This window comes from Ostrinia nubilalis, chromosome 4, assembly GCF_963855985.1.
Source record: "Ostrinia nubilalis chromosome 4, ilOstNubi1.1, whole genome shotgun sequence".
Taxonomy (NCBI): Eukaryota; Metazoa; Arthropoda; class Insecta; order Lepidoptera; family Crambidae; genus Ostrinia; species Ostrinia nubilalis.
This window is the reverse complement of record NC_087091.1, coordinates 1,011,116-1,027,732: the sequence shown is the minus strand read 5'-3', so window position 1 is coordinate 1,027,732 and position 16,617 is coordinate 1,011,116. Positions and strand designations below refer to the sequence as shown.

The 16,617-nt window shown below is 33.8% G+C and overlaps 1 protein-coding gene across 2 annotated transcripts in view; it reads right to left on the bottom strand.

Annotated features, from left to right (window-relative positions):
* Positions 1 to 5,280, bottom strand: part of LOC135088454 (uncharacterized) — a 41,464-nt gene extending 36,184 nt beyond the window's left edge. For both annotated transcript variants that reach the window (XM_063983266.1, XM_063983267.1), the window contains exon 1: positions 5,173 to 5,280. In XM_063983266.1, coding sequence (XP_063839336.1) covers positions 5,173 to 5,175 — 3 coding nt within the window. In that variant the 5' untranslated portion in view covers positions 5,176 to 5,280. The remainder of the gene's footprint in view (positions 1 to 5,172) is intronic.
* Positions 5,281 to 16,617: the final 11,337 nt, after the last annotated feature.

Here is a 16,617-nt window from a genome sequence, read left to right as displayed (position 1 = left end):
ACATAAATATTAATAATTCGTCCTAATAAATAAGTAGGTAATTAGTAATTATTTTTCTACTTTTTAGTGTAGGTTTTTTGGAGTCGGTTTTATTTTTTTTAATAAAATTTTACTTATTTCTTGCTTTTTAGGTAACTAATTATTACCTTGATGTTACCACTGAAGGTAGGCAGTACATTGAGACCATATTCTTAATGTATATTATAAAAAAGTTCATCCCCAATTTTCCACCCTTGGGGGTGAAATATTTTCTTCAAATTCGCATGAAACCACCCTTTTGATAATACCTATTCAACAAAAAAGTAATCGTTCTAATTGGTTTATAATCGGCGGTGATATTGCGTATAAAAAAGTTCATCCCCAATTTTCCACCCTTGGGAGTTGTTTTTTTTATTATTAAATTTAAATGGGACCACCCTTGAGGTATTACCTATACGCTGAAAAAAGATTTGTTCAAATCGGTTCATAAATGGCGGAGTTATCGCGTAACAAACATAGAAAAAAAAAAAAAAAAAAAAAAAAAACATACGGGTCGAATTGAGAACCTCCTCCTTTTTTGAAGTCGGTTGAAAATTAGTGAACATTCTTCATTATGGCTCAGTGGAGTTAAAATAATGGAGCTTTCCATTACTTACTTTACTTTTTTAACATCAAAAGTCAAAAGTAACTTTTCCGTCACATTCTTGAACTGTTATTAGCTTTATATTTACGTTTTGTTGGGATCATGTTTACAATTAAGTTTTTGAAAAAGTACAAAATAATAGATTGGGAAAGTGCCCGATTTTTAAAATAATGATTTTCCAATTACAAATCTTCTTTACGAAGGATTAAAGACCACGGATAGCAATAAAAAAAGATGTTAATCGAAATAAAACTAGTCAACTCTACATCTCTATTTGTTTTGAATGCTCCCAACTTTTAAATTATTTTATCAATAAACAATGTCAAATCGCACCTAAAAAAAGGTCGTTCGAACACGACTTAAGTAAATAGGTAAACATGTATAAGGTTACCAATCGGAATGCCGGTGCCAAATGATTGTGTTCTACAGAACGCATAGCGCATAGTTTGTTTGATGACAAATGACTCGCGGCTTGTACAATGTACACCTGTATTACTCGTATACAGGGTGATTGGTAAACGGTATCCAATTTTTTTAATGAGCTCTATAGAAAAATTTAACAATACTACTTTATCTTAATGAAATAATTTTAAATTAATTTAATCGTGGTATTTTTCGCAGAAAAAATATTGACAGTCTAATTTGCAGGTGCTCATATCTTAAGTTTTAAAGGTTAAGGCTTATTTTCGCGCACTTACTTGTGTGTACTTAGTTTTCTATGAACGAAGTAAATTATCTACGTGTGCCAATTTTGAAACCGCGTGCTTAAAAATCTATAATATGAAAAAAAAAAAAGATTTCTTTTCGTAAATCGATTAAGTTACTAATTCTGAGTTCTAAAAATTTTTACACTGATTGCAAATTCTCCCTGTATTGATAGTAAGAATGTTTATCAATTTAGGGCATTCAAAAGCAGATCAAAAATCAAACAAATACTCTACTAATATCAAGCATTTTTTTTAATCAGCAGTAGCTAAAATGTTTTATGTGAAACATGGGTCTTCAAATTGGATTGGACGAAAATGTAAATTAGTTCTATCACGTATCTCATTCCAAGTCATAAAAATATAACAAATTACCAAAATGGCTATTTTTATTTCTGTTGGTTAGCAACTGCTACCACAAATACCACAATGTACCTAATTTAATTTTTATCGCTTCAATAGGCTGCGATCAATGCTTCGCAATAATGCATTTAAACTTTGACAGAACTAACTGACAAATTGTAAAGAATTGACAGTCATATTTATTATGATTGAGTGACAGGTCCTTATAATATTTTAAACTATTATGTTGCATTTTTTACTATAAAATTATCGGGCAGTCTGCCCGCGACCATGACTCGTGCAACCGAGCCGAAACGTCGGGAGGGTAAATATTATTTACCGTTAAAATAGATATTGTTGCAATAAATCCCGTGAAGTGATAATTTGACAGGTCCTTGTAGTAAAATGAAGATACATTATGGATATTTCTTTCTCAAGGTTGCTTTTCGTTAGTCATCCACTTTTTACTAGTCAGATGCTTCGAAGTTTTGCTGGATTAATTTTGTTTCAAGTCCTAGGGCAGTTTAAACTTTGCTTCAACCTTCACTGGTTAAGTTTTAATGGACTAGACAAGAATCTCAATGGTGCGCAAGGTGCCTAATCCTTGATTTACATTATCCAGTCTTATAAACAAATCTTTAAAAAAGGTTATAGATTCAGAAAAATCTTTTTTGATTCATAAAAAAATATTTGTTATATTGCACTTTATAGCCAAGCAGGATGTTCTACTGATACAAACAAACTTAAACACAATCTATTTTTAGAAATAATAGTAATTATTAAAAATACAAATTCAGAATATTGAAAATCAACCTGTTTGTTCGATATGAACATAGTTACATTATGCTTTACGGATTTACCTGTTCTTTAATTTAACGAGCCTCTTCAAGTTTCTATTAGGGGAGAGTTCGGTATATTGTACCGCCGGATAAATTGTACCACCCTCATATTTCGTAAAGTATTTATTGAATGTTTGTAATTGTAACACTCAGCGATACACAACTAAAATCAATTAATATCGGCCATGTGGTTTTGGCCGTGACAACAAACACGTGTGTTTTATTTTGAAAAGTATTTTTTCATTGTTTTCAAGTAACTTTTGACAATGCATGTTTAGATTGTAATTTTGTTAAATTTAATCACAGGATGTGTCTAATATATTATTTAGAAGCGTAAATTAGTGTGGATTACAATTATTTGAAACATTTTTCGGTATTTATAACCTATATTTTTTACCGATTTTTTAAAAGCACTATTACCTAGTCGGCTAAATTGTACCACATCAAGTTGTATGGAACTTTACCAAAGGATTTTGAAATTTTTTTTAGTAAATCATATTTTGAAGTTATAATAGCGTAGTTATGTTTGACTAACAATAAATGAAAGCAAAAGACTGGCAAAGTAGATTAGGTACAAGTGTGCGTTACGATAATTGGAATTACAAAACTTGTACTCAAAATCGTGATAACGTGTAAAACAATATCGATTGTCTATGTTATTAACTACTGTTCCTTTTCGTTTCTTAATTTGTTAAGAATGAATCGTATAATATTTTGCCATAGTTTTATTATAGGCTTGAAATTTATTGAAATCCAATTTAGTAACCCTGTGGTACAAATTATCGAACCGGTTGGCTAAATTGGACCGAAGCTCTGAACTCGTACTTTGTTGATTTGTGCTAAATATACAACAATCATGTTAATTAATACTTATGAAATAGTAAGTTGAATAATGTATCTTTTATTATATACCATGGACATTAGCAAAAACAAAAGAAAACTATGTGTAAAATGGGATTGAAAAAAACTGGTCCAAATTAGCGGACTCTCCCTTATGGATTGCTCTTAAAAGCTCTTAATAATATTGTAATCAATGACGTCAATATCGAGACAAATATGGTGATGTCCTTGATTTTGGCGACGAGAAGAATTTTATGTAGGTAAGTACAGTCAACGTCAAACATTCGTGACATCCAAAGAAGCCAAAAAGTTCGCAACACGTCTTAGTTATTCGAAATAAGGTTGTGTTATCATTTTTTTTGTCACTTTGGTTGTTATGGACTATATGACGCTGACTGTACAAAATTCAATTTACCGATTCTTGATTCAGTCATAATATTTTTCGAATTCTCGAATTACTCTCAGTTCGTATGTCCTTGAAATACAGTATGCATTTAACCTAGACCTCCCGGTAATATTATGCGTCGGGTCATGCAATAATGTAAATATTTTAATCGTCTTCAAAAAACCTGTTTTATCCTCTCCAATACCTCGATAAACGAGTATTAACAAAACTTTAAAATGGAATGACATTGAATAAAAATTTATTATTTTTTGTAATAATAATTTGAAGATTTATTGTATGTTTACTGAAACTGAACTTGAGTGAAAGCTCTGAGGAAATTCTTTACTTCTTGTCGTACAATCAGTTTGATTCAAACTCAAATATTACATCGATTTGAAAATATCACGACACTCCGATTTTTCACATCCATTTGACCACACTTTGGATATTTGACACATTTTGAGGTCCATATTTTTAAGGAAAATAGTCTGAAGTTAAATATAAACCCTTATATTGTACACTAATGTCCGTTTTCACCATCAATCCTTAATTTTTAAGCGACCCTTATTAAAACAAAATTCCTGTTATGTGTTGCCATAGGGGTCACTTAAAAATTAGGGATTGATGGTGAAAACGGGCATAAACTCCTAAAGCTTCGAGTAACAATGAATATTATAAAAATAAGTAAATACTATTTAGTTAAACTTCTCTGTGGTTATACCGTCAAACAGTCCTCTTATATTTCAATAAATTATTCTACAAGTCCAAAGCCGTGTATTGGAATAAATTGCATATTAATTTGAACTTTATCATTTTGTTTGACCTATAATAATCATTCGTATGATTAGTTTTATGCTCGACTTAATGAGCTTTGCAATGAAGACTTCGCTTTTAAGTTTTTGTCGCTCACGTCGTAAATTCGTAATCGTTTGATGATGTCGTTTGCAAAACTATAAGTTGTCGTTGAAGTTGACATTTCGATGTTAAATTGATTGATCTCACTTGAACTGTGATGCAATTATTGTATGGAAATATTAGATGTCAATTTTGTATGATCACTGGATTATTGAGTTTTATTATTGTCAAAAGTTTTCAAAGTTTTATATACTACCTACCTACTTAAATTTATCATAACATTTGCCAGCTTTTAAATTAGATTCCATTTATGTTTTTCCAAACAAAATAAAGTTATTCTTATTGTTGTAATATAATGTGTCTGATATTTAATTTGTAATATCAACATTCAACAACATTAATTAGCAAAGTTCAAATGGCGCGGCAAACTTGAACACTTAATATTATAATAATAACAACCATATCGATATCCTGTTCACGACCAAATCGATATTTCGGCGCGCCAAAAGAATCTTCACGGGATCACGGTCACCTCACTTTCCTATTTTTTATCACTATCCTAGAATGTAATTGAAATAAGCTCACCATGTTTCCTTCAGCTGTTTAACACACTCACTGCATATCGACACACGCGACACGGCAGCCGGTCGCACGCGCAGTTTCTTATGACCCGCTCGCGCGGCCGCCCAGACAATATATACGCGCCGCAAGCGTCCTGAAAGAAGCCTTGCGCGAGATGAAAAGGATTCAGGCGGCTCGTAGTCTGACACTGGGCGTGTTACAGATACCTATAAAAGTTATAATTTTTATTTGTGCGTTATGTGTATTTGATTGAACATGGAACTTTCGGTATTTGTGATGATTTTATTTAACATGGAACTTTCCGCTTTAGTAGGAGTACTGGGCGGATTTGAAACAAGCTTTTTTATTTGGGGTTATTATTTAGTATTTTAGCTCCAATTTAACTCAGTTTAATCTATTTTAGCGAACTTGTATTGACGATGAAACTTAAGCTCATATTATGTGGGCACACACAGAACACCATGATAACATTTACAATTTACAATATTTTATTTTTAACACATGAGAAAATTAACTCTACATTTTAAACAACTGTTTTCTGATTCCTGAGATGTTAGAGTCTGGTGCCTTCAATGCACTGCACAGAGACTCCTATGAAGCCTTAAACCACCAAAGACACCAAGTAGAGTCTTCTTTCGTGTCAACGGCACTACATTGACCGCGAACAAAACTGATTCCATGAACCTACCTAAGGCTTAGTGCAAGCGTTGGGGCAGGCTAGGAACTCAACCAGGTCAGCCATGGTCCTTCCAACCAGCAAGTTAACACAAAGTGATCCATTAAAATACGCTGAAACCACTTACTAACCTATAGCTAGCTGAGGGTGCAGTTTGTGCTTCACTGTTAAGGCTTTTTTACTCCCTCTATCCTCTCTTTGTAAGCTAAATATGCTTTTTAAGTCTCTAATATTATTTGTATTTAATGTTTACCGTTAATTTTTAATTAACAAAGTTAAAATTCGAGTAACGGATTAACGACTCAATCAACTTTAGTTGGTCCGACATTGCGTGGATAAAATACTTTCTGTCAACTAATACTCGTAGTACCAATTATATCATTACCAACTCTGGCGTCATCCAAACTGATACGATTTTGTCGCGGTGAAAAAAGGACACTTTAAAGAGATTTATGTTCGTTTCGGCCAAATAACGTCCACTGCTGGACAAATAAATTTATGTACTCGTATTTAATCACGTTGCGCGACGGACGACATCGCAACGCTCGTCGCGAGACCGTTGCCCAATTAGGACGACGCCTGGTGATACATCCTTCTTTTAATAATAAGCCTTCTTAGGATAGGCCAGAAAAAAATCCATAACTTATAGCAAAAAATATACTTAAAATGTAATCTGTTAGTAATACGAAACACAACACTAATGTTTATGAAACTAGCTGACCAGGAACTTTGCAACAGAATCTATACTTCTATACCAATATTATAAATGCGAAAGTAACTCTGTCTGTCTGTTTTGCTTTCACGCCTAAACCACTGAACCGATTTTGATGAAATTTGAGTCCCGAGAAAGGACATAGGATAGTTTTTATCCCGGTTTTTGAAAAAGGGATGCGTGCGATAAAGTTTTTCTGTGACAGAAAAAATTCCACGCGGGCGGAGCCGCGGGCGGAAAGCTAGTATTAAATAATGTAGGATTCTAATGGTGAAAGAATTTTCAAATCTGTCCAGTAGTTCCGGAGCCTATTCAATAAAAACAAACAAACATTCAAATCTTTGTTCTTTTTAATATTAGTGTAGTTTAATAAATGCATAGTTGGACACCGTATAAGCGTGAATATGCTCGTTATTAAACTACACTAATATTAAAAAGAACAAAGATTTGAATGTTTGTTTGTTTTTATTGAATAGGCTCCGGAACTACTGGACAGATTTGAAAATTCTTTCACCATTAGAATCCTACATTATTTAATACTAGCTTTCCGCCCGCGGCTCCGGGCGGAAAGCTAGTATTAAATATACGGTGTCCAACTATGCATTATCCTATGAGCCATATTCAGGAACGGCACTAGAAAGTTTATTTTGAAAGGCCGACTATCAGCGCCAGCTTCACTCCGATTTTCTTCGACCTTGACCCGAGTTCGTTTCGCACAGTTCATTTAAATTGTGTATATGATGAATAAATAAAACTCCTATTGTAACCGGTCGTGATAATGTATAGCCATAACAAAGGTTTGCACATTGCCACGGGTAAGAGAGGCTGATAAAAACAATTGGTCTAGTTATTAGATAATGAGGTGTCTGTCTGTCATATCGTCACTTTTTATAGGCGAATTATTACATTAATCTTAAGGTAATTCGCGTTGCTGTATGTTGCGTATGCTCAGCTAAAATATTTTTCTTTGCTACTCTGTTTTATACAGATGTTATTGTAATTATAAGGCTTTGTAATACATAATTTTTGTGATAGAAAGATATAAATTAATAGAAAGCACATTTATGCAGTTCCTTATGTACCTAACTCTTAAACATTAACCCCCTTACTAATAAAACTTTACGCTCGTTGAACAGTGTTTTAAAGTGACGTTTGGTATGGAAATGTCATATTAAAACAGTGTTCAACAACTGTGTAACTTTTTATTAGTAAGGGGGTAATTGATCAAATTATACAAATTATAAAACTTTCAATCGGGTAAACGTATTCAATCTTTCTGCTAGATAAAATACAGTGATTAATAGTTTTATTTTCATAAACACTCACTTCACAGTGGAATCGACAACGGAATACGGACGCGCCGACGGTCTCACAGAATAGGGACACAATAAGTGTAGTGTGTGACGGTACTTGGAGAAGAAATAATAACATGAGGGTAGAATTAGATGATTCTACCCCACGTAGTATCGCTCGCGCTCCAGTCAGCCCGTGACCACGGCCCGTTCAACCCGGTCGAAGTGTCAAGCAAAAACGGTAATATTTTATTATTACCTAATCGCGTATCGCCTTTAATAAGTGATTAAGTTATAATTAATTTTATTAACCGATCCAAGTGAAATGTCTAGCTTAATCGATCTCAGGAGGTTCTGATACAGGGTTCGTAGCCTCAGTTTTCCCTAATTTAGAATGATACGAGTACACTGAAAAAAATGTTTGGTTACTGCTTACACAACAAAAGTGACCACCGAACACTTTGGTTATGAGGAACAAAATGTTGTGTAAATTAAACAAATTCTGTAGTGAGCTACACTTAGTTTGGTTATAATTAACACTTAGTTCGGTGGTCACTTTTGTTGTGTAAGTAGTAACCAAACATTTTTTTCAGTGTATTTAATTTCTTCTTTATCACTTGCCAGCCTGGCCGTGGTCGTCACACCCGGCTTGGTGGCAAGCTCAACAATCTGTCGCCATTCCTCCCGCATTGCAGCCTTTCTTGTGCATTCATGTATTTCATTTATGAATCAATTAACCTTTTTTGACAAAATGTGCGTATCATTTACCATCAGGTGATCCGTCTGCTCGTTTGCCTCCTATCACATAAAAAAAAAACATAATTTTTGTCTAAAATAAAACAAAGATGTTTTTCTTTTTTAAACTGTTTTTGATAGTGAAATATAGAACTGTCCAAACATAATATGCAAGGTCTACTGTTCTCTTAAATTAATATTCTATTAACGACGTAGCTTTTAACTAATTACTTCACATATTTCCAAATTCCTGATGAACTAAGGCTGCCTTAAGGTAAACGGACACACCTACTGAAAGTATGCAACAGCGACCTCTACAAATTTGCTATATTATTTAAATCTATGAACAACAACTTTTCTGGGTGGGTCTCTAGTCGCAGCGAGAGCAAGGTGGCTGCTATCCGTACCAAAAACTTAAAATAGTAACTTGTACATTATATTTAGATTTCATGTCAAAAACGACAAGTCGGGAGCGTATGAGCCTCGTTAGACAGAACATGACCGAATGGGCGTCGCATGTTGAGCGTGTGAATTATAATGACGATGTGTGGCAGGCGTCTCCAAATGGGTAATGACAGCAGAAATCATGTTTTTTTAATCGTATGTGTCTACTGTGTTTTGAACTGTTTTGGTCAAATTAAAAAATGAGTTTTAAAGAACACTTAGTTTTTATGTTTATTGAATACCTTATGATTAAATGATAGAAAGAATGTACCTAACCAGCATTGATGTGTGTAACAACACTCAACAACTGTGGTCTTTGCTATTAAATTGTACTAACCCCTCTTTTAGACATGTTCTCATAATTCTGTGATGATGAAAAATGATGTATTATTTCACTTTATTGAAATATTATATTTGCTTGGTAACAAGAACCTAATATTTATTTATTTTGCAGGTGGAGCCACTCGCTGCGAACGAGGACTCGCCCCAGAGTCAACAGACAAAGGTACGTAATACTTCTTTTTCCGCTTGCATGATGTTGTGGTTTATTTAAAAGGCCTAGAAAAATTGGCAACCAGGGCAAATTATGAACTAAGTGTTTGAATTATAAATAAACAGGTACATTTTATTAGCAAAATAAATAAAAATAAATAAATAAATAAATAAATATCTTTGGACAATCTCACACAGCGCCATCTAGCCCCAAAGTAAGCAATTAATATGCTTGTGTTATGGGTGCTAGCTTAGCGGATAAAAATACTACTCTTATTCGTACTAAAGGTATTTTGAAGTACAGCACGAATGTTTTCCCCTTGGGAATGTAATCTATGTATTTCAATAAAATGTTTGATTATATTAAAATGCTTGACATTTTTAGAGGATATCCATTTGTTACCGCCAAAAAGTTCTAGAGAATATTGTTTAAGGTAAACGACTACTAGTTCGTGATAGTACGTAAGTTCGTAAGTTTTTTTTCTAGCTCAAATAATAAGCAAATGGAATATTATTTTTAAAAATTCTTTATTACTACAAAAATTCTATTATTTAAGCTATCTAAAAAACCAAGTACCAACATTGTGGCGCCAAAAATAAGAGCAATACGAAGCTTCAAACTCTCAAACAGCCGTGTGGCGTGAAAATGTTGCTCTCACCGTAAGGTTAGCTCCAACTTCTTAAGCTTATAAAAAGGCGAAGTAACGTCCATTTGCATAAAACTTGTAATAGTGGTTTCATGTGTTCCTTGACAATTGATTTGGCTTAGAAAAAAGTTATATGAAAACGTAGAATTCCTTTAAAATTGCGATTAATTGACTCACGAAATAGCGTACATATTATTTTTCGGGTGTCCCCTGTTTCGTGATACTACCGAATCAAGGGTATTATGGATAATATTTTGATGCTTGGTTTTTAAATAATTATTTATGATAATTGAAATGTAAGTTATGAAACAAATAATACATTTATTTAAGTTTCTCATGATCCAAATTCGGTATATGTTTCGTTCACTAGAATTTATATGACACCAATTTGAAGTTCACATAAATGACCAATTTTAAGATAAATTAGCATAAGTACTACCAGCGTAATTTTGGTTTTAATTCGATTCGTTTTATTTATCTTGGTTTATTTGTATTTTATATGGGATAGATAATAGTTAATTGACACAATTTGACAATAATCCATGAATTTTACTTGGGGAATTTGGAATAATCAGTATCACGAAACAAGGAACCGTAATTATTGTTACTTTTTCCCAAGTTCGTGATATATAAATGTATAGTATTAGGTACTTGTATGACACATAACATCAAAGAAATCGACATATTTTTTAGTTTTTAATACTTACCTACCTAAGTTTAATTAATTAATTTTTATTGAGTCATTGGCGTATATGGGGTTATTTTCAGGGGGGGGACTATCCTCACTTGAAGCAGCTCCAGGGGTGGGGGGTTAGTCGCCCCTCCCACATTTTTAAAATTTAGAATTGTATGAATATTTTCACATCGTTAGAAATAAAAAATCTAAATTTTATGGAAGGGGAGGGGGGGGGGGGGTAAGGTCCCCCTACATTTCTGATGGTTATACAGGGTGTTAGGTAAATGGGTATATGAGCCGACACTAGCCCATGTTAACATGGGCATATAAATGGTATGGTGAAGTCAGAAAATTGATATCTTCATTTTAATTTTCATACAAATCGGATTTTATAAAAAAAAATAGTATGAAAATCTAAAAAAAAATAAATGATGATATCAATTTTCTGACTTCACCATACCATTTATATGCCCATGTTAACATGGGCTAGTGTCGGCTCATAATATACCCATTTACCTAACACCCTGTATAAATATTTTCATATATTGTTAGAATAATAAATCAAAACTTTATACGAAGGTACGTACCTACCTAGCTAGACAGACTCACATTATTTCTCATGAATATTTCAGGTAAGTCATATCGTCAATTTCACAGAATTATTTTTATTCTAAATTTATACTATCGTTTTTAAATTTATTAAACCCTTAATCATTATTAAAATATCCTAACTCGATGCGTAAAACTTTATCCCGAAATAGGGGACATGAGTTCACGAACTTAGAAACAGAGCAAAATTTTATCACGAAACAGGATCCAAACAAGAGGTCCGCAGAACAATTAATATTAAAAAAAGTTTAAACAATATAACTATAATTTATGTATTAAGTTACTGTCAAAAGACCAAACTTTAGCATACAAAAGCTTTCATACTGATATCATCCTTGGTTATTTTTAAATAAATTGTTAAAGTCGTAAGAGCCTTAATATACCGAAGTAGGGGGCACTTACCTTATTTGAATAACATTAAAAAGTAACATTTAAAACCCTAGAAATATCGGTCACGATTAATATATTTAACTGTACATTTCTCGGAATTCCAAATAGGTTTTAGTTAGTCATGACTAACTAAGACATGACTTGTAAGGTAAGAAAATATTTTCTTCGAACTTCAAGACCTTGCCGTTCAGACGCTGTCCCGTCACAACCGCCCTTCATATGTCAGAAAAGGACAAAAGTTTAACAGACATCTTCAGTCTAAATAACTTCATATTTTATATAAAAATAAAACGCTAAACTGAACGTGTGACATATACGAGATCAATACATTATGTTATGTATTCGTTTATGAACATCGTTTCAAAACCTAAATTAGATTTATTGCACGAAGCTTACCTTCTGCTAAAACTTTTAGATTTTGTCGATTCTTTAACGAATCAGCATACAAATGAAGCTCGCAAAACCAATTTTTTCCTTGTGCAAAATAAAATATTTCAAAAGTTTTAAGCTACTGTTCATAGTTGTTAAAAATTTATTTATTCAATGAGCCTTGAGTTTGTTAATTGAACATTTATACTACAATTTATAACGAGTGTAAAATTTTAATCGGCAAAAATATTTCGGTTAAAATGTCATCGGATTCACAATGGAATTATTTCGTTTACTTTACGATTGAGCACAACATAGTTGTTTTCGCCGAGGTCAAAAAGTCTCACTGCTGAACCGCTCCTAGTGACAAAGATGATTTAAGGGTCGACTTCAACCAAAGAAGGAGGTTCTCAATTCGGTTGGTATTTTTATAATACATGGGTTTACTCCGGGTAGATATAACACCTTTTCGCTCTACGTATTCTGGTGGTTCAGAAGATCCTTTTCAGAAGTTTTAAAGGTCTGGAAGGTTTCAATCAAGTTTGAATGCACCATGCACCCATGCCATGTTCAGCAGTGGACATCTACAGGCCGTAGGATGATGATGACCCATCAATGCAATTAACCCTGTATGACTAGTACATTCGACGGCATATAAAGCTACACATTTGCTATCTTATATGTATAGGTCATTGGTGTAATAAATAGGTGCTAATTTGCAACAACAATGTTTAGTCGACTGTAGTTCTAAGCTTATCAGTAATCAGTCAATGGATCAAAATACTGCATAAAAATCACTTTTGATCTTACACCTCTGACCCACGCGTCTTACTCAAGCACAGAATGAATTATCGGCAGATTCGCATATCCGCAAGTCGCATTAATTTAAAAAAAATACTCACATTAATTTATTTGGAAGATGTGACAGCCGGTTTCCTGATGGACGGGTGGGTAACCTGTTATTAGCACGTTAAATAAGATATCAATATGAGTTAGAGACCAATTACAAAAACAATAGTGTAATATTGGTCTTCTCTCTGGGTTGCTTAGACGAGAAGGCTTCCTAGCAATAAGACCGCTTAAGATTTTCTTTTCCAACTTCTTTATTTCTTTTTCTTGTTATTGTGACTATCCTAAAATTTGTATTCTACTTACAATAAAAATTTAATGAGACCATTAACTTACTTGAATTAAGACTATTTTCTGACGATCTGGTGAAGCTCGTAGGAAGTACCTGAAAGCGGGTAGCGCAAGACCGGTCGTTATGGATGATAATTATGTCATTTAAAGCCTGGTCCGTGAGCACGTAGAATTTTGTCCAATGACCCCAAGCTACCCATCCTTATCGCTCGCGCGTAATTATATTGCTGTCGCGACTGTGCGACGGGCGCCCGCAGTGAGTGTGCGAGCGCGACAGCAACATAATTACGCGCGAGCGATAAGGATGGGTGCTTTAGCGGAAACAACAAACGAAACGAAACAATAGTGACCGAATTTCTTGCTCTGCTTCTTCTCAGCACTGGCACATTTATTGTCCTGAAGCAGTGTTGGGTTAATACAACGGGACTATTCCCATCTCTCGTTCCCCCCACTGCAACTCCTGTGTAGCCAGGATCTACAGCATGACCGCCATAAAAAACCCAACTAATGCAGGTCAAGTTTGTCCCGAAGGAAAGCGCTTTTTACAAGCCTACTTGCTTAAATAAATGAGTTTCATGAGTTTTTAAATATTATTTTAACCTTTTGGGAGATAAGGTTATTATAAAAAATATGATTGATTCCTAAGCTATCAGTCAACGCGTTAATTATGCTTCTATTATGAATAAATTACGTTCAGGATAATCAAAAGCCTTCTAACCATTTTTTTCGATTACATATTATAATTCAATTAAATCACAACCTTACAGTTTTAAATTGGAAGGCTGCACCATAATTATGGTAATGAGCAAGGTGGCGTCTGGTATTGCTAAATTCTTCATTTGATATTCTCAGTTATTTGTTATTAAATATCTATTTAAACGCCCGACAAGGTCTTCGGTCGTATCACACAAGTGTTATTTTTAATATGTACTAAATTAAATTGTTCGGTGTTTGTAGGTAGCTGAACTTTCAGTTTTATTTTTATGCATTCTTTAAATATACTCACTCTTTCCATAGATGTAAGAGGCGATTAAGGAACGTTATGCCGCCCTGACCCTTCTGGCTGGCGTGTGGGTTGTAGGTCAATTGTAGCAACTGGAACCATTCATAGATAACTTACAAAAATATATTTTTCAGGCCAAAATCGGTAAATGACCCGATGACGATAATAATGATGATTCGTCTCTATCGTGTAGACTGCAACAACTGACGTCACAAGCCTGGTGTTAGACGTTATGACGTGACACAGTTAGACCCGACGGCTTATCGTGCCTTCCGAAGCAAGTCTTTTTCAATTTCTGTACCCAAGACCCAACTTGGAACAAATACACGTGATTTACTTGTGCCCCCAGCCGGTTATTGAACTTAAGATTCCTTTCAGCATTTGTATTAATGGGACTATACCCACCTCTCGTTCCCATCGCTGCAACTCCTGTGTAGCCAATATCTACAGCTTGACCGCCAATAAAAACCCAGATCAAGTTTGTCCCGGGGGAAAGTTATTTGTATTGTACTCGTATGTAGTTTTGTATTTGGCCAAACATGCAAAAAATGCAGCCTGTATATGAATTCAGTATCGAGAGAATGATATGTAGCTAATTAATCGATGTAAATGAAGCAATTTAGAATTTCAGAATGCTTATTTTAAAAAAGTCCAGGTGATTTATGACTTCTAGTGTCACAGAATAACTAATAGTACTACCATTATTATTGAACAATATAATTCCATCACGCAGCTCTGTCATAAAATGATATTATTATGGACTACTTATTGTTTAACAGCAAAGAACTGTACATAAAATTGCGATTTTTGGGACAAAAACACCTTATGATAAACAAAATAGATTCTACTTAGCAAAAAACACTAAGCTTGATATTACAATATTTTGACTTTACCTACAGTTTATTAAACGTTGACATTTTCGTACAAAGCTTATAAAAAATCTACCATGTATCAAAAACATGAATAAATCACAATTTTTTATTTTTTAAGTGACCACGATACCAAAATTGTAGCAAAGATTCGATGAAAAGTCTATAAATATGTCTTTAAAACATACGATTACGACACCGTTACGATTCTGCGTTACAACCCGGCGACGTGACAAAATCTATGCTGGGGTTTGAATCAAGTGGACTCTGTTCCATAAAATTATCCGCCTTATGTACACTGTTCTATGTGCATGTAAGTTTGAAATAAATAAATGGTCAATGGACTTAAGTTTCGTATTCTTAAATACATTCTGTAATTATGGTTACACAGTGCATTCAAAGATTTAATTAAAGCAGATTATTAAAACACAAAACAAATCTACAGGCCCCTTAAAGCATTTCGTAGTTTGCCCTATCTCCGAAGCTCGGTCGTCAGAGCTGTCGTTTGGAAAGCAAAAAGTCGTGGGTGCGTGTCCTACTTGAGACAGACAATTTTTTAGAGTAATTTCTAATTTATTTTACGAACAGTCTCATAAGTCTCATTTCATCTTACTTACGAATGTCTTCAGCAGCTGGGAACAAATAAACCAAAATTAATTGTCTTCGAGAGCTGACAGTTCAGCAATTATTTGAGTACGCGTGTCTTGTTAAAACTATACATAAAATAGAATTTAATATTTAGAAAATCGTATGGTCTAAATGTCTTTCACGGTTAGGTGCTTGTTATTCTATCCGTTTGCTCATGGCCGACCAGTGCCATAAAGTTCTGAATTGTAATTAGTGATCCACAAAACGCATCATCTATGTATGATGTTACATTACTAGTTTATGTTATCAAAGATTGAAAGGGCATTTTAGATATCGCAGTTTTTGTATTTGAGGCTAAACATACTGTTGAACTATTTGATTGATTTGGTAGGGGTCAGCAAAGGGCTATGCAAAGCTCCATGACTATCCTCATTAGACTCCACACTTCCAGCAATCGGACTTTACAGAGTACAATATTGTGCCTTTATTTACCCTACAAAACAAATATAGAAATAATATAAGCAAATTTTTTTTATAATAAATAAGCAAAATTTTCCAAAAGCTTCTTCTCACGCAAAATATGTTGTGTGTTTTTGTATATGGATGCAAAGCGATTCAATATGGTTCTATTTTATGACCACCAATAATTCTGAAGGTGTTTGCGAACCGGAAAGCGATTTGACATCAATTCATCACAATTAAAACTGTTAGTTGTGGCTATTGCCTCGGGCTACTCTACAGATTTTCCTAGTACGAAGTTTGAGTGCTGTCAAAATAAATTTAAAAAATACAATTTGAGACTATGG